Source organism: Geotrypetes seraphini, chromosome 15 (genome assembly GCF_902459505.1).
Source record: "Geotrypetes seraphini chromosome 15, aGeoSer1.1, whole genome shotgun sequence".
In the NCBI taxonomy this organism is placed as follows: domain Eukaryota; kingdom Metazoa; phylum Chordata; class Amphibia; order Gymnophiona; family Dermophiidae; genus Geotrypetes; species Geotrypetes seraphini.
Window position 1 is genome coordinate 67958070 of NC_047098.1, and position 19742 is coordinate 67977811.

General features: G+C 43.0%; 1 protein-coding gene across 1 annotated transcript in view; it reads right to left on the reverse strand.

Annotated features, from left to right (window-relative positions):
* The window catches only part of STX1A (syntaxin 1A), a 145248-nt gene that overhangs the window by 93325 nt on the left and 32181 nt on the right, over nt 1-19742 (reverse strand). The window contains exons 2-3 of the mRNA XM_033921657.1: nt 14318-14395; nt 9136-9235 (exon numbers count right to left, since the gene is read on the reverse strand). Of these exons, the coding sequence (XP_033777548.1) occupies nt 9136-9235; nt 14318-14395 (178 nt within the window). The remainder of the gene's footprint in view (nt 1-9135; nt 9236-14317; nt 14396-19742) is intronic.

The window sequence follows — 19742 nt, forward strand, 5'->3', positions numbered from 1 at the left end:
ACTACTTTAAGATTAAGTTGCTTTGTGCCAAAATATTTAAACCCTTTTGTCTCCCCAAGTGCATCAGGAAATAAACAGGAGTGAACACTGCGCCCCTCAGACCCAGGTAAGTACAAGAATTGTATTTCCTAAAAATTAGCTTGAGAATGATATTTGTTTTTGCTTTATTTTTTTTGTTAATTTTTGAGTATTCAGCCAAAAATTAACAAAAAAGAAGCAAAAACAAATGCCCTTAAAAGAATTTGTGCACACTAAAAAAATAGTTGCAAAAAGAAAACCACCTCTCTTCACCAGCCTCACTGCTTTCTTGCGAGGGCTATCTCAGGAACCAGGAACAGGCCATCAGCATCCAAACAGGTAAAAATACAGGTAAGGTTTCTCATGTACATTGGCCTCTCAGAAATTTCTTCACAGCCCAGCCCATTTTTTAAAGTATAGCAAAAATGCTCTGAAATATTTCAGCCTCACTCAGGCAGCTGCTCATAAAACTCTCACAAATTCCCTCTAAATTCAGCTATTTTAGTCTGAATTAAACACAAAAGAACCCTCTCCTGAGCCCACACACTTGGCAGCATCCCATTCTCTCTAAAGGCAGATCCCAACCACTCTGACGCTCAGAACACAAACAGCACTACAGTACCATGCACAGAACATCACACTGCTGTTGGAGCTCCTTACATGCTAGTCTCATATTAAAGCATTGAAAATACAACTTTTAAAAAACAATACTAGCATCTTTAAAATCATTTTCACACATTTCAAGAAACACAACACTTATTTCTTGTACCTTATCTGCTGGCCACGTGCAGCTAGCTCAAGCCTGCTACACTGCCGCATGCACAGCTTTCTGCTACAGCATGCACCACCGCTTCCCAAATCAGCACCCCAGTGCTTAGACTGCCCCTAGGCTGTAATATATCCCAGGGGTCTTAAAAAATTTCAGCTGTAGCTGAAAAGCAACTGTCTCATGCTGCTAACTCTCTCCCCTGTCCCAGAAATAGACATAACAGGCACAGTGCTAAAATGGTTCTCAGACTTCCTAAAAAACAGAGAATAAGAGCGGAGAGACCTCCATCCCCTGGAAAGCCTTCTGTGGTGTGCCACAAGGCTCCCCACTCTCCCCCATCCTATTCAATCTCTTCATGAGCTCTATAGGTAACATCAAATTTGAAGACGAAAGCATAATGTCATATGCAGATGACATTTTTCTCCTCATTCTCACAACCAAAAATCAATCGGACTTATCCAACAAAATCCAAAATTGGGCAACAACCAACAAAATGAAACTAAACACAACTAAAACCAAAGTTCTATACTTCCACATGCCCAGCAAATGGCACCAACAAGCATCACCCTTCGATAAGGCGAAACCCTCTCCATAGATGAGTCTTCCAAAATCCTAGGTTACATACTGGACTCCACTCTAACCTTGGGACCTCAAATATCTAGTCTCCGAAAGAAATCCCTCTACACCCTGAGACAATTAAGACTGATCAGGCCGTACTTTCACCAACACCACTTTGCCTTAATCGTCCAACTGATGATCTTACCACAACTGGACTACTACAACTCCATCTACATGGGAATCAACACTGCTCTAATTCACAAACTGCAACTCATCAAAAACACTGCCGTAAGACTTATCTTCAACCTAAGAAAATACGACTCAGTCACAACCTTCATCAAACAATTCCACTGGCTACCCATCCCATCACAAACAACATTCAAAATATCTTGCATCATTCATCGCATACTTTATGGAAACTCTGCGGCCCCATTCATCCAGCTCTTCTCAATAGCATGGTCTACTTCTCGCAGAACCCTCAGCCGGATGCTACTAAATCTCCCATCCACAAAAGACCTCCACTATAAACAAGTTTTCCACTCCATGCTTACCTTTCTAGGAGTAAAAACATGGAATAGCCTTACAGAAAAGAGCAGAACTGAACCTTGCCACATCATCTTTCGAAGAAAACTGAAAACCCATCTGTTTGATACTTAATCTCCTTTGCCCTCTCCTCTCCTCTCTCCCCTTCCCTCCCACCTCCTCTCTCCCCCTCCTCTCCCTCCTACCTATCCACCTCCTGTCTCTCCTTCCTCTCCCCTCTTGCCTCGCTTTAGTCACCTTGAGTCTGTATAGGTATAAGCGACGTACAAATAGAAGATTAGATTAGATTGTGCTTCCCCAGCATGGCAAACATCCAGGGCTTTGTGCTCCTGGCTCCCCCTCTGTTGCTAGGATTGTGGGTCAATCAGATGCTGCGATTCCCAGTGCTTTTTGCGCCACTAAACATCCAGGGCATTAGTCTAGGTACTGCTCTGCCCCAGCTTCTCTCTCTTATTCCGCAAATGTATACTAGTTATGCACATATAACTGACATGATCCGCAGCCCCAGCTGGCCAGCCTGGTTCCCAATCTTGCCTCCTATGGTCTCAGGGTCCTCAACAGCAATTTTTCTGCCTTGGGCAGTTTTCCGGAGGAAAACTTGGGCCCTACCATATACCAGGCATATATTGGGCCCTACCATAAACGGTGTGTGCTCCAATATATGCCTGTGTGCTTCTTCTCAGCCTGCCTCACAATCACACATGTGCCAACACTGGCATGAACCCCTTTCCCCTTGGTGGCAGGCTCACAGCACTAATGATTGTCACAAACGCAGGGATAATCAGTTTCAGCCTCCCCTAGCCTGGCCCAAAATGCTGGAGCAGCGAGCACTTCTGGGTCACAGCAGAGTCACACTTTGCTCCAGTCTGCCCCTTATCCTCTCCCTGGAGCCCTGTAGCACCAGAGTCCTGCCTAAAACTGGACCCCAGCACTGAAGACCATTGCTGCTCCAGGTAAGTATTAAAAAATATATATATATATCTTTTTCAACACACTAGCAGGATAGGCACTGATGTCATGGAAGCCACCTACATATCTGAAATTGTTACTATACCATTGGATTGGGTCAGATGGTGGCCAAAATGTAGGAGGTCTTAAGGGAGCTACAGGTATAGATAGAATAGCTGGTGAACTCTCAAAAAGAGTGTTTCAATTGACATTTTTGAAGAGATGCCAGCCTTTCAAAATGGCAGCCCACTTTATCTTTTCTGAGCCCCTTTCTCCTTAAGGCCAATGTCACATGCCAGGAAATCTCCCATTTGACTCTCCGGCCTTTTTTGTTCTATAGTTTTGGCTTCCTAAGTCTATCCCCTCTCCCCATGTTGCTAAACAAAAAATGTTATACTTTTATTAAAGCAACTTTCAGATAATTTTTTCCAGAAATTTTTCTAATGGAATAGAATTAAGGTGGGAGAACCTGTATTGTATCTCCCCATCTCTTCTCTTCCAGGGGATACATATTTAAGCCCATAAGTTTCATCTTATCTTTTTGGGCAGATTCAGCACCATTTTGCTTGCTTTTATCACAACCACCTCTAGCTTCTCTAAATCTTCTGAGTGGTAGCCCTTCAGAACTAAATATAATAATGTGAGGCCTAATCAATGACCTTATAAGGTTTAGGTTTATTAAATTTGAAAGACCATTTTTCATAAGAATATGAAAAAGATTTACAGAGGCGGGGTATCACGTGTTCAGCTACAAGATGGCTGTTTAGCTTGTGTCGCCTTCATCAGCCTTGCTAATAAAATTATTTTTCAGCCTCTTACTGTTATCATTCAGATCACCTTAAGAATGGCTTCAAAATCGTCTAAAGCAGATGTTGGTTGGGGAAGGGAATGAGGTCAGAGGCGAGGAAGCATGAGGCAGAAAGAAATATTGGATGCACAGTCAGAAGGAAGTTCAACCAGAGACTCATGAAATCACCAGACAACAAAGGTAGGAAAAATGATCTTATTTTCAATTTAATGATCCAAATGTGTCCGCTTTGAGAATTTATATCTGCTGTCTATATTTTGCACTATATTTTTCTATAGTTGTTATTGAGATGACATTGCATATTTTAAAGCTTCTTTGGAAAAAAACCCCAAATATAAATGATAATTAACATTTTCTCTGCATACAGTGTACTTTGGTTTTTGAAAAAAATTTTGTGGTTACCATTATGTATTATAAGATTATAATGTGTGTATATGAAAAATGGCTGGAAGAAATTGCATTACAATTAGTACTATTATTAAGGGGGTGGGATCGGGACAGATCCTGGGTGGGTCTGGGGCAGAGATTGGGTGGGCATACTCAGTTGATATTTGTTAGACTTAGGAGGTACTTAAGTTGAGAAACTGCTCTAGCAGACTATGCAGTTTCGATTGCCAATGGTCTGCAAGCCCTAAGGGAGTTAATGCAAAAAATCTTGTCAGTCACTATGGATATCAAAACTGAAATCAGTAACATGGTGGCTCTAGGGCAATATAACACTCATTTAGAACTTTTAGAAGAATACATTTCTGCACATGATAATCAATATCTGAGCACGCAGCGTCAGTTAAATAAGAACATAAGAATTGCCGCTGCTGGGTCAGACCAGTGGTCCATCGCGCCCAGCAGTCCGCTCATGTAGCGGCCCCCAGGTCGAAGACCTGTGCCCTAATCAAGACCAGCCCTACCTGCGTTCGTTCTGGTTCAGCAAGAACTTGTCCAACCTTGTCTTGAATCCCTGGAGTGTGTTTTCCCTTATAACAGACTCCGGGAGAGCATTCCAGTTCTCCACCACTCTCTGGATGAAGAACTTCCTTACGTTCGTACGGAATCTATCCCCTTTTAACTTCAGAGTGCCCTCTTGTTCTCTCTACCTTGGAGAGGGTGAACAACTTGTCTTTATCCACTAAGTCTATTCCCTTCATTATCTTGAATGTTTCGATCATGTCTCCTCTCAGTCTCCTCTTTTCAAGGGAGAAGAGGCCCAGCTTCTCTAATCTCTCACTGTACGGCAACTCCCCCAACCCCTTAACCATTTTAGTCGCTCTTCTCTGGACCCTTTCGAGTAGTACCATGTCCTTCTTCATGTATGGCGACCAATGCTGGACGCAGTATTCCAGGTGAGGGCTTACCATAGCCCGGTACAGCGGCATGATAACCCTCTCCAATCTGTTCGTGATCCCCTTCTTAATCATTCCTAGCATTCTGTTCGCCCTTTTCGCTGCTGCTGCGCATTGTGCAGACGGCTTCATTGACTTGTCGACCAGTATTCCCAGGTCTCTTTCCTGGGGGGGGGGGTCTCTCCTAGTACTGCCCCAGACATCTTGTATTCGTGTATGGGATTTTTGATACCAACATGCATTACCTTACACTTATCCACATTGAACCTCATTTGCCGTGTCGCTGCCCATTTCTCGAGCGTGGTTATGTCACGTTGCAGATCTTCACAATTCCCCTGCGTCCTCACTCTCTGTATAGCTTCGTATCGTCTGCAAATTTAATCACCTCACTCGTCGTATCCATTTCCAGATTGTTTATGAATATATTGAAGAGCACAGGTCGAAGTACTGAGCCCTGCGGCACCCCACTGATGACATTCTTCCAGTCCGAGTATTGTCCATTTACCCCCACTCTCTGTTTCCTATCTGCTAGCCAGGAACAGTTTCACCAATTTTTACTACTTTTATTCAGTTACATCTTATGCTTGCATTAAAAGTTGAAAGTAAAAGCAGAAGCAAGATGAATCCTCAGTAAATCAAATTAAACACCCCCATCCCCAAGATCGGATCAGACCCATATGATAAGCCTTAGGAAACTGGGCCAATCAGGGATGCACTGAGAGTAGCCTAAGACACCGTTTGGCCCAGATTCCAAAGGCCACTCCCAGGATGTAACGGAAAGAAAGCCTAATGCCCTGATTGGCCCAGGTGCCTAAGGCTCATCCTATAGGAGGGGCCTTAGGTATCTGGGCCAATCAGAACCTTAGGCTCCTCCCCAGTACATCCAGGAATGCACCAGGAAGAGGAGGCATTCCATTCTGAAGAGGCGGACCTGCCAGCAAGAGAGACTGGACATCCCTCTTGCCATTCTTCTTCTACAGGTTGGGGTGTTGGGGGTGTTATGGTGAGGTTTTGGGGTTTCAAGGGGTGTTGATTGGGGGGTGTTAAGGGTTCGGGGTAGGGTGTTGAGGGTTCAAGGAATCCCGGCAGCCTGATGGCAGGAGGGAGTAGGCATCACCCCTACCAATCTTGGATGTGAAGGGGGGTGTCAGGCAGGAGGGAGTGGGCATCCTTTCTGCCGATCTTGGGGGTGGGGTGGGGTGTCAGGCAGGAGCGAGTGGGAATCCTGCCAGCTCAGCTGATTGGGAATTCCCATGCTGCAATCAGCTGATGGCAACGGATCTCTTGGAAATTTTAGGTGGCTAAGTCACCTATCTTTGTGATCAGGCAGGTGTGATTCTCTAACTGGCACCGTTGACATGGGTGCTGGTTAGAGAATCGGAGGAAAAAGCATCTATATCCTGAAGTAAACCCAATTCATATGGGGAAAAATATATAGGGTATATACGGTAATCTAAGGAAATACTTTTTTACAGAAAGGGTGGTTGATGCATGGAACAGTCTCCCGGTAGAGGCGGTGGAGACAGACTATGTCTGATTTCAAGAAAGCCTTGGATAGTCACGTGGGATCTCTTACAAAGAGGAAGAGATAATGATTACTGCGGATAGGCAGACTAAACGGACCATTTGGCCTTTATCTGCCATCATGTTTCTTTGTCACAGTCATGCAGATATTAAACAACAAGGTACTCATTTCTTATGGATAACATTAGACAGTATAACAACAGCAAAAAGCCAATGCTTAAACAAACAAATGAAGCTTCACTTGCCTCAATAAGGTCTCTGAGATCTTCCCCCACCCCCTCTAAACACTAACCACTATATGGAGAAAATTGAACTTGAATCATACAAAATCAGCCCGGAAAAAAATCAACAAACAATACAAATCACAATAAAAGGACAAGAGAAAAGCACACTACACCAACCTAATAGGCACTGAAACCCAAGACACCAAAACCTATTCCAAATTCTAAAAACCCTAACCGACACCAAACTCTACCTGACCACTAACAATACTACCTTTCCAGCCACTCTATTAGCAGAACACTTCCAAAATAAAATTACCAATGCAAGAGCTACCCTCAATGACACCTCTACCCAGCCTAACGAATTCACAATTCTCCCCATAGATAGAGATTCTACTGCAGCAGATTGAATATGGTCTCAATTCCCCAACATACAATGGCCTGAATTCAGCAAATACTACAAAAAATACAGCCATGCATCCTGTGACCTCAACAACTGTCCACCATATCTCCTAAAAACATCCAGCACAAAATTCCACGCTCTTCTTCTAAACTAGATACAAATATCGCTAATAAATGGCCACTACCCTACCAACATCAGCAAAATCATCATCACCCCGATCCTCAAATACCCCAAAGGACCAATAGACCAAACAGCCAACTACAGACCCATTGCCTCTATTCCACTCTACGTCAAAATAATAGAAGGACTAGTTGCCAAATTCCTCTCCAATTACTTAGAAAACCATAACATACTCCATCCCACACAATCCGGCTTCAGAAATAACTTCAGCACGGAAACACTATTAGGATCTCTTTTGGACACAGCTAGACAACATCTCAGCACAGGAAAAAAAATGATGCTCATACAACTAGACCTTACCGCTGCATTTGACTTGGTGGACCATAACATTCTACTACAAATCCTGGATACAATAGGTATCACAGATAAAGTATACACATGGTTTGAAGGATTCCTTAAATCAAGAACCTATAGAGTAAAATCAGACAAACAAAAATCTGAACCTTGGTCAAACCCCTGCGGAGTTCCCCAAGGATCCCCTCTATCCCCGACTCTCTTCAATCTATATACAGTCTCCCTCAGCTCTCACCTAGACAAACAAGGCATAACCTCCTACAGCTATACCGATGATATTACCATTCTCATACCCTTCGATCAACCTGAACTCTCCATATTGAACACAATATACCAAACACTAAAATCAATAGCAACCTGGATGAAAGATCACAAACTGAAATTGAACCCAGATAAAACAAAATTCATCCTCCTAGAAAACAACAAAATACCAACCATAACCAACATTGAAATCAACGCAATCAACTACCCCATTCAAACCACCCTAAAACTGCTAGGAATAACTATCGACAGATGCTGCACCATGCAACCGCAAATCAATAAAACAATACAAAAGTCATTCTTAGTCATGAGAAACTTAAGACAAGTTCGGAAATTCTTCGAGAAAACTTAATTCCAGCTCATAGTTCAGTCCTTAATACTAGGCCTATTTGACTACTGTAATATCCTCTACCTCCCATGCCCTACAACCATCACAAAACAACTACAAACTATCCAAAACACAGCACTAAGACTCACCTACTCATTAAAGAAACATGATCACATTACAGAAGCATATCTCCAATCACACTGGCTTCCGATCCCAGCAAGAATACAATTTAAATTCTACTGCCTACTATTTAAGACTTTATACGGAGACAGTCCAAACTACCTGAATAACCACCTCATCCACAACACCGCAACCAGACATAGGAAAACTCACACCCCATTCTCATACCCCCCAATTAAGGAGGTCAAACGGAAAAAACTATATGATGGCCTCCTGGCCACTCAAGCAGCCAAACTAGACAACCAAATCACCAATCTACTGATGGTATCCCTCGACTACAAGACTTTTAGAAAAGAAATAAAGACCATACTCTTCAAGAAAACTCTGAAAAAAGAAATAAAACCGCAAGTCTCAAACTCCACCTCTCACTAAAGCCAACTACCCCAAACAAATAACCTTACCCATTTCTTACTCTTTTTGAAAATGACCAATTTATTTTTTTTTTTTGGTAAGTTCTTGTTGTAATACATCTTGGATAATTCTTGAACTGCAAGGTAATGGCGGAATAGAAATCCCTAATGTAATGTAATATAGTTAGTGCTTTAGCCGATGCCTTTGTGACTGCATAACATTAGACAGCTTATAAACAGAATTTGGTGGAGACAAATAGTGAGCCAAAATAAAAGCACTCACACTTAGACTAACACAAGCCTACTGAATTCATATCAATGTAGCCTGAACTGTGTTATATCAGAAAACATATTTTGCCTCAAAGCTTCCTGCATTATTAGCAGCTACAAGAATTAAACTTGTGGCTTACTTTCATCCGGGTTGGGTGCAGCCAGGATAGCGCTGTGTTTTCTCTTGACTTCTTCCACATTTTCAGCAATTTTATCGATGAATCCTCGTATCTCCTCTACCTAGTGGGACACGGAACAAAAAAGAAGGTTTATGCCAGCTTTTCTGAGTTATAGGTAGGAATTCTCTGACTTGCTTATTCAGATCTTAACAAAGAAGAATGTGCATCAGGAGTCTGACATGGGAGGTAGTTATAGCTGCTCATGAATCATTAGACCTAACCTCTCCAATGCCATACAGGATGAATAATGGAGCTACGCCAGGACACAGAAATAACTTTTTTAATGTACAAGTAGGCTTTGATTCCTGTATGCCACTATATTGTAAAAGTGTAGACAAATAATGGAAGTGGCTTTACAATATTAAGTCCCTTTCACCAGTTATCACCCCTAACTACAAATTTAACTTGGCCAGGAATACCCTTAGCTGTACAATTAATCAGCTAAAAAACAGCAATCTAGAAAGTTGATAACTTGCCAATATTTGTTTCTCTGACAGCAGTAAAATGAATCATATTGTTGAGTCATGTGACTTGTGTTCCATACAAAAGAGGAAGACTTCTAGAATTTCTCAAGATTTTGAGCCTTCATGGCAATTTCTTGTGAGCCACTAGCATTGCTACTGGTTCAATTATTTTATCTGTATAATTTAATTATGGTAAATGACTAAACTTGAAAAACTAAACTGGTGTGAACAACTCCCAAATGGGGAGTGTTGTTCATTGTATTACTGTCATCAAACATTAACAGGGTCAGTATTACTGTGCTGCCCCCTTCGGGGGTGATGGTAGAAGTCAGAGAGCAAGGTGCTTGGAGGCAATCTGTGGTCATATTTACTTATTAAACAGGACACTCATACATGAGGTGAGGCAGGGCCACTGAAGAACTGTAAGTGTATGCTGCATGACTGCTTCTGCCGTGGGGAGCAGCTGCTGCTCTAACCTTGGAACCTGAGGATGGGAGCAGATGTCTAATTCAGTGTTCTTCAACCACCGGTCCGTGGACCGGTGCCAGGCCACAGAAATTTTCTGCCGGTCCACAGGGCCGGCACCTCCATCAGGCCCAAGACAATGTTCTTCAGCTGTCAGCCCACGGTGTGATCAACGTGGCATCTTCGGGCTGACTCCCTGAGTGCTGCAGTGCACAAAGCCGTGGGAAAAGACTCCTACGCGCGTCATGCGCCTGAACCGAAAGCCTTCTCTCTGACATCACGTCAGAGAGAAAGCTTTCAGATGAGGCGCAGGACGCCCACAAGGAGCCGCTGCCCACAGCTTGTACATTGCAGCACTCAGGAAGAGGAAACCGGCCCAAAGACGCCTCGTTGATCGCACTATGGACCAGCCCGAAGATAACACCGGCAAGGCACATGGAGGGTGAGAGACAACAACGGTAGGGGAAATGCTTTTATTTAGTGATTGATTTACATCTGCTGTCTGTTCAGGAAGAAATGCATTTGTTTCTTTTCCTCTGGGGTTGTACTGCTTGCAGAGTCTTGCATCTTAGGGTTTGTTTGTAAATATTAGTACTTTTAGTTTTTGGTCCTGCATTTGCATGGGGTGATCGGTTTTCTGGTAGGAATGAATGTTGAAAAGCATACAGTGTGCTTTGTGTATTTTAATTTTGTGGTTAACCATTATGTGTTGTTAATACGATTATATTGTATGTGTGTATATATGAAAAATGGATGGAAAAAATGGTGTTACAATTAGTACTATTATGGGGGTGGAGATTGGGTGGAGATGGGCACGACTTAGACCAGTGTTCTTCAATTGCCGGTCCACAAAATAATTATTTTATTTCCGCCAGTCCATAGGTGTCAAAATCTCACATGCAACGGCCAATAGTAAATATTCAATAAATAGTCACTTATGAGTGAAGCTGTTCAGTCAAACAGTCCAAAATCTGGAGCTACATTCAACTTTGAGTGTTTTCATGATTTGAAGTAATTTACCATATTTTCATATAATGACCTCTGTGGCTACACTCAAATCATCTCTTTCATGTAAAGCTTGAGTATATGCAGCCAGCCTCCTCATTGGTCATATTTATTTCATTAAATAACTCAGTAATATTCTAATAATGCCTATAAAGAACTTATCTTAGGCACCAGGGAGGGACTCCGACGTGAATTCGCGTTTCACTATCAGCTGTATCAAGGAAAGTCCCCATAACGATCAGATCACCACATACTCCGTGCTGTGCAGATATCTGAGTTATTATATGAAAATATGGTAAATTACTTCAAACCATGAAAACACTCAAAGTTGAATGAAGTTGCACTGGAATGCTATTATAAGAGTGAATATTTATTTATTTATTCTCACTTTTTATGTAAGATGAATATGAATATAAGAGTGTAGCTCCAGATTTTAGAAATGTTAATAAAGCATAACTGAAGTCTTACAAAAGTGCACAATACATTTCCCTACCCCCAACCACCCCCCTCTCCCAAATCTCGAGGTTGAACAGCAAATCCAGAGCAATCAACACAAAGGATCTATAACATCACAAGTTCAAGAGTCGACTTCAAGCGTGAGGAGTAAGATCCATCCAGAAACGGTCCCAGATCAAACAGAAGCGGCAGCCTGGTTCTGCATCAAGGGTACCAAAGTGTCTATGTTCCAAAGAGGCATGGACAATCATCAACGACCACCATTGGTGGGTTGCTGGAGAGCCAATTAGTTAGAATGGCTTTCTTGCCCAGAAGCATCACTAGCAATAAAAGCTGTCATTTCTTTGGGTTTCGGGGACACAATCTAATATAATAAAAGCCTAAGCCGCGCATGCGCACTCTTACCTGCGTGCTCCCGTTTTCCGTGCGCTGTAGGTCCCTGCAGGTAGGAGTGTGCATGCGCGCTTCCATGCATCTCTCTCTCCCAAGGTGGATGTGGGCTTTGGGCGGCGCAGAGGCTGTCTGCCGCGGCGGCTGTCGACGCCTGCAGACCGCGGCGGCTGTCAGCGCCTGACGGCAGATGCGAGGTAAGGGGTGCTGCTGGACAGGGGAAGAGACGGGGGGGTAGAAAAAGGAAGGGAAGCCTACTGCTGGACGGGGGAGCAGGAAAGAGGTGCTAGGGGGGAAGAAAAAGGAAGGGAGGCCTACTGTTGGACGGGGGAGCAGGAAAGAGGTGCTAGGGGGGAAGAAAAAGGAAGGGAGGCCTACTGTTGGACGGGGGAGCAGGAAAGAGGTGCTGATGGACAGGGGAAGAGATGGGGGGGAAGAAAAAGGAAGGGAGGCCTACTGCTGGACAGGGGGACAGGAAAGAGGTGCTGCTGGACAGGGGAGAGATTAAAAAAAGGGAGAAGGGCTGCTGCTGGATAAGGGGAGCAATGAAGGGGTGAAGGTTCATTGCAATCCCCAACTCTCTCGTCCGATTGATCGGTGTGACAGCGACTCTCACATGTGTGCAAAGCCGGCAAAGGGAAGTCCAAGCAACTAAGAGGCAGGGGAAGCCCCGAAAGCAACCTCCTGCCACTCAGCTGTTTGGGGCATGAAACCTTTTTTTCTTTTAATGGACAGATGCTGTTACAGATGCACAATATCTTCCCCATTAAAAAAGAAAGAAAGAAAAAAGCTCTCCCTCATATCCCGGCAACGGGAACCAACCAACACCCCCCCCCCCCCGCAAAAATGGCAGGAGGGATGCCCACTCCCTCTTGCCAGGCCATCCACACCCACCCCTACGAGAGAAAATTGGCAGGAGATCCCCCCCTGAACTATCCCCTACCCTTTCCCCTTTCTCCCCCCCCCCAAAAAAAAAGGCAGGAGGGATGCCCACTCCCTCCTGCCTCCGGATACTCTCTCGAATCACACTCCTTCCTCCCTCCCCCCCCTCAAAAACAAAAAAATAATAATGCAAGAGGAATTCCCACTCCTTCCTGCCACTGGATGCTTTCCCAAACAACCTCCCCCCCCCCCATACCTTTGGTAAATGTTGGGAACTGGAGGGTAGCACATTTCCTCCAACTCCGAGCCTGCCAGTCATAAATGACGGGCCTTCCCCTCCCTGGTACACCATGTGACACATGGGGAGCAGCTTAAGCCTCTGATTGTCCAAGACGCCTAAGGCCCCTCTCAAGAGGAGAGGCCTGAGGTGTCTGAGCCAATCAGGGCCTTAGGCTCCTCTCTCTGTATCCGATGGATGCATGGGGGGGGGGGAGGCCTAAGGTCCTGATTTGCTCAGATGTCAGACCTTAGGCACCTCCCTGTGCATCACATGGGATACAGAGGAAGAAATCAGGGCCTTAGGCTCCTCCCTCTGTATCCGATAAGATGCATGGGGGGTTCCTGAGGTCCTGATTTGCTCAGATGTCAGACTTTTGGCCTCTCCCTGTGCATCACATGGTATACAGAGGAAGAAGTCTAATGCCCTGATTGGCTCAGATGCCGAAGGACCCTCCCAAGGGGCCTTAGGCATCTGAGCTAATCAGGTCTTAGGATCCTCCCCATTCTTCACATGGTGCACCGGGGAGGGGAAGGCCCATTATTTTTTACTGGCGGGCCTCGGAGCTGGAAGGACTGTGCTTCCCTCCATTTCCCAACATCTATAAAAGGTCCAGGATGGGGGTTCAGGGAATGGGGTCGAGGGGAGCATCCGGTGGCAGGAGAGTGGGCATCTCTCCTGCAATTTTTGTCTCATGGGGGTATTCCTGGTACTATGGTTGTTGGGGGTCATTGGGGAGAGTCGCCATTGGTGCTGGGCCCATTTTTTCTTTTTTTATGGGATAGATATTTTACATGTGTAACATATGCAAAATATGTGCCACTGAAAAAAAAAAAACAACAACAACCAGGCAGACCTGTCAGTTGTTTCCAATTGCTAAAACCCCTGTGTTGGTTGTTTTTTTTTTTTTTTACATAGCCAAGCTATGTTAGTGCATCAATCACTTGGGTTTTAGCAAATTTGCTTGGTCGGATCGGAAAATGGGCGATTGAAGGGAAAAACACACAGTAAGTTGTTTTGTGAATTGGGTCAGTATAAGCGATCATCGCTAAAGCTGTCAGAACAGGTTTAGCAACGATAGCTGACTTTAGTACATCTAGCAGCATATCTCTTGCTAGGAAAACTGGCCCCCTTGGTAGCTCTGAGTACCGCCAGACATTTTCCTTCTTGGCATGAAAATTTAAAAAAAAAAAAAAAAAATCACCTGTTCGAAGAACTCGTCCATGAAACGATCCCTATCCACATTAACTGTGACTTCATCATCCTCATCACTATCTTTTGCCTACAAAAAAAGAAACAATGGATATTACAATGATTTCTGAACAGCTTTACCCAACCTTCTTCTAACAGAGCAAATAAGTAACCGAACCCCTCCATAGATCATTTTAAGCTCAATACATTATATGTGAACTAGCTTTGGAAGTGCTCAGAACCCGCAGGTAGAGAAGATGCAAACGGGGACACGCCTCAAAATGCAGACCCCCTTGGTCTATCACTGCACTTCCTCCTACACCAAAAAACTGTTTAGTTAATCTTTTATTACTTTATTATGATTATGATTTTCTTCTTGTTGTGTAAAGTGCTTAGTGCTTAAGATTTCAATCATTTCATATTCAATAAATTCATTTCCTAGCCAGACTTCCTCCCCCCTTTTCAAAGCTACAGGGTATTTTACTGAATCCTTTTTTCCTCATTAATGGCATCCTGTACTCACTGACTGTTCAATGTCCTCTTCATAATTTGTATCCAGCTTTTTGCTGGTTTTTCTTCAACCATTTCAATGTAACTTGTCAAAAATTATATAGTAACCTATGTATATCTTTCCTCTTGCCAATTTGCATCATGTAATCACTGACCGCCCAGTGATCTCTTCTTTATCTATACACTGTAATTCGCTGCAATCTCTTCTTTATTTGTACACTGTAATTCGCTGACTGTACAGCTTATCTTTACTGTGAACTGCCTAGAAGTCGCAAGATTATGGCGGTATAGAAAAATAAAGTTATTATTATTATTATTATTATATGAACGCTAAAAGTCCATGGCCTGGTGATGTCAATGAAGCCAACTGTGTGCTGATTTTCCTGCCAATGAGCCCTGTCAAATTTTACTGAGATGTTCCACAATTCTTACCCTGATACTCCATACTGTGTGACCTATATAATACAAATGGCATGGGCACTCGATGAGGTAAACCACCCCCACTGTTTCACAGTCAGTTCTATATTGTAAATAAGAACATCCCAACCCGGAATGAACTACTGTGCTAGTTGTTAACACATGTTTGCACACAGTCCACACTGAACATGTCCTTTCTCAGCACCACATTCCTGCGGCACTTGTTTCAAAAATTGAGATCTGGACACCAACTCCCGAATGTTTTTACCCCGACAGTTGACAAACCGGGGTGGATTCTTAAATTCCTCATGAGCCTGTGGTACATACCATGCCTTTGAATAATTTTCTTGATCTGAAACGCTTGGAATGAATAGGGTAATACACACACCACAGATGACACTTGGGGTCTCTCGCTCCTCAGCAATAAATGTTCTCTCTGGGCATATAGCGCTCGCTTGTATGCCCGTTTGATGACTTTATCCGGGTAACCTCGATCTGTAAATTGAGCCTGCACCTTGAATTCAACTGTGGTGTACAAAACGGTGCAGTCGCAAGAACTGTCCCACTGGTAAATTGGATTTCAAATGTTGGGGGTGATAGCTGTCAAACCTAAGAAGGTTATTTCTATCTGTGTCCTTACGGTACAATGATGTAACAAATCCCCCCCCCCCCCCACTAAACTGATGGAAATGTCCAGAAAGCACAATTATTTACCATAACAGTTGTTATCCAGGGACAGCAGGCAGGTGACGTCATCCACGGAGCCCCAAAGTGGACAGCCTCGCAAGCAGACTTGCTTGAAGAACTTTCAGAAAGTTTGCGAGTGCCTTCCTGCCTGACATAGGCACGCGGTCCCTCAGTTAAGATAAGCCAACTAAGAAGCCAACCCAGGGAGGTGGGTGGGTTGTGAGAATATCTGCCTGCTGTCCCTGGATAACACCTGTTACGGTAAGTAACTGCTTTATAAGCAGGCAGCATATTCTCACAAATGGGTGACCTCCAAACTAACAGAGATGGGAGTGTTGGCCTAAGAAAATAAATGTTGTAATACAGATTGGCCGAAGTGCCCATCCCATCTGGAGAAAGATTCCAAACAGTAGTGAGAAGTGAATGTATGAACTGAGGACCAGATGGCAGCTTTACAGATTTCCTCAATGGAGTAGATCTTAGGAAAGCTACAGAAGCTGCCTTTGTAGGCTGTGACACGACTCTCCAGTGCCAGTTCAGTCTGAGCATAGTAGAACGAGATGCAGGCAGCCAACCAGTTGGAAATCGTTCTCTTGGATACAGAATGCCCCAACTTGTTTGGATCAAAAAAGATCAGAAGTTAGGGAGATATTCGCTGTGGCTTTGTCCGGTCAATGTAGTAGGCCAAAAGCCCAGTTACAGTCCAAAGTATGCATGGCAGTTTCTCCAGCATGAGAATGAGGTTTAGGAAAAAAACACTGGTAGAACAATTGACTGATTGAGATGAAATTCAGTGACAACTTTTGGAAGAAACACAGGACCACCTTGTTATGATGAAAAACTGGGTGGATCTGCTACTAATGTTTGTAACTCACTGGCCCTCCTGGTAGAGGTGAGAGCAATAAGGAAGACCACTTTCCAGGTAAGAAACTTGAGATCAGCTGTGGCCATTGGTTTAAATGGTGGCTTCATCAAACTGGAAAGAACTACATTAAGGTCCCAGACAACAGATTGAGGCTTGAGAGTTAGTTTCACATTGAAAAGTCCTTTCATAAACCTGGAGACCAAAGGATGAGTAGTCAGAGTTTTTCCCTCGACTGGCATGTGAAAAGCTGTAATAGCACTGAGATTGACTCCGATAGATGTAGACTTGAGATCAGAGTCAGACAGATGAAGATAATCCAACACCAATTCCACTGTCAAGGATGTTGGATTGTGATGTTGAAGAAGACACCAGGAAAAAAACCTAGTCCACTTTTGTGGGTAACATTGCTGAGTGGCTGGTTTCCTGGAGGCATCAATGATAAGTCGAACAGGCTGAGAAAGATGTAAATCAGTTGAATTCAGCCTGAGAGAAACCAAGCTGTCAGGTGCAATGATTGCAGGTTGGAATGTAGAATCTCACTCCTTGTACAAACATTTTCAAAAGGTTCAAACTGTTCAAGCTACTATATTACAGGATAAAATGGTGCTACAATGGAAGATTGAAAATTTCACTAGACAGTTGAATATCAGAGTTTTGAGTTTTCCTAAACTTCTTGCAGCCTTTCCTAGGGACTTAATTTAAAGGTTCTTGAAAGAAGTGTTTAAGTATTCTGAAGAGGTTTTTCTACCTTTTCACATAGTATATTTTTTACCAAATTCAACAAAGCGATCTAATCCTTTAGTTGGTGATTCTGCTGTAGATGTTTCTGCAGGTAGTTTGAACCTTACTAATAGTTTGAAGTCTTCGGCAGAAGAAGTTATATTAAGATCTACTCTATTGGTATCTATCGTGTTTCAACAAGACAGAGGCACTTATAAGACTTTCAAAATGAAAAGAAATAAATTTGTTGGATAGTATGATCTCTATATTTCATGATATTTCTAAATGGACTCAAGCTAGTAAGAAAACATTTCTGTTATTAAAGCAATATGTTATTATTACCTTGGGGGCTAGATTTCAGTTACAATATCCTTGTAAATCTATGGTATTTTTTGACCAACATTCTTATGGGGGTTTTTATAAATTACTATTTTTTCTTAAAGTGTTTTAATAACTGGTTCCAATTAATATTACAGGTTATTAAAATAAGAAGATTGTCATTGCCAATTCCTTTTTTTTTTTTTTTTAAAGATTTTTTATTGAAAAATTGAAAACAAACAAAAGTATATAACATACCAAAATCTCCAGTACAAACCAAACTGTTGTGACATAACTCTTTGTGACAATGCCAACATATTGTAATAATTAAAACAGTACCAAAAGCTCACCTGCCCCCCACTACCCTCACCCCCCTGGTTCTGGATACTAAATAAAGATGGTATACAAAAATAGAAAGAAAAGTTTTTCAAAACCTAGAAACCAGAAAAGAAAATAGAGATACAGTATTCAACCATCCCTCCGGGCCTTTCAATCAATATACAGCTTCCACCAATGCAGGAACATACCCAAATTATGATGTTTCATTGCAGTTAATTTGGACATACGAAATACATAATCCAATTTATTGACCACTTGTACTTTGGATGGTATCGTTTCCTGACTCCATGCAGCAGCCAATGCTAAACGCGCCGCCGTAGCCATGGTTGCAAAAATACAAGAAAATTTATGAGGAACTCCCGGTGGAGTCAAATTCAAAAGTGCACACCCCAAATCTTTAACCATGAGCGCTCCACATATGTCTGATAAAACAGAAAACACCATATCCCAAAGGGATCCACCTTTGAACAAGCCCACCAAATATGGTCAAATGTGCCTAGATCTCCACATCGACGCCAACACACACTGGGATAGAAGGATTAATCTTATGAAGTCTTTCAGGAGTATAATACCATCGATACAAAATTGTATACCCATTTTCCACCATATTACTTGCAATAGACGGCCTAAGGAGAGAACGCAGTGTAAATTTCCACTGTTAAAGTTCGGCCCAATAACGTCTCCCAATAAGCAAAATATTGCACTGGGGGTTTATCATGCATAAGGAGCAGCCCATATAGTCTAGAAATACAACCCCTCCCACTAGATGCCTCCCACACCTTATCCCAAGCAGTGGAATCTAAAGGAAGATTTGGCAAAGCCTTTCTCCTAAGAAAATCCACCACCTGATTATAGTGTAATAAATCCACCCCCTGCAATCCACAGTCCTCCTGCATTTGTGAGGTCGGGACCAAGGCCCCTTCCACCACAAACTGTCCCAAAGTAACCAACCCCCTGCTTCCCAGACCTTAAAACGAAAATCATAATGACTGGGTAAAAACCTCTCAGCCACCCTCACAGGGGTTTGTGAAAAATATACCCGTCCCGAAAACAATTTCTCCCGAAATAACATCCACACACGCAAAATAACCCCCAACACCAGGGTGGCCCTTCTAACAATAGCTCTAAGCCTACCCAAATCATACCATGGGACATAACGCAACGGTATATCACCCAAAAGCCAAGCATCCATTTGTACCCATGTCTTATGAGACTCCTGTTGCCATTCCAATAGATAATGCAGCTGTGCTGCAATATAATAATAATAAAAATTGGGAACCGCCATCCCTCCCCTGTCCCGCGGTTGAAACAACATTTTACAGCTAACGATGCAATTGCTCAAAAAATGCCAATTCCTTTATTTTTAATTGCATGTATTAGCTCCTTTATAAATTTGAATTGTCTTTTTCATATGTGGCCTATTCAGAGTTCATTAATCCTCTCTTTAAAGAAGCCATGTTAGGTTTTTTTATTGCCAGCCATGGCAGTGTTAGCTCCGCTCATACCATCGCAGTCAGCAATAAAAACACCTAACGTGGCTTCGTAAAAGGTGGGGGAGGTAAATTTGTTTTTTTTTTTTTTC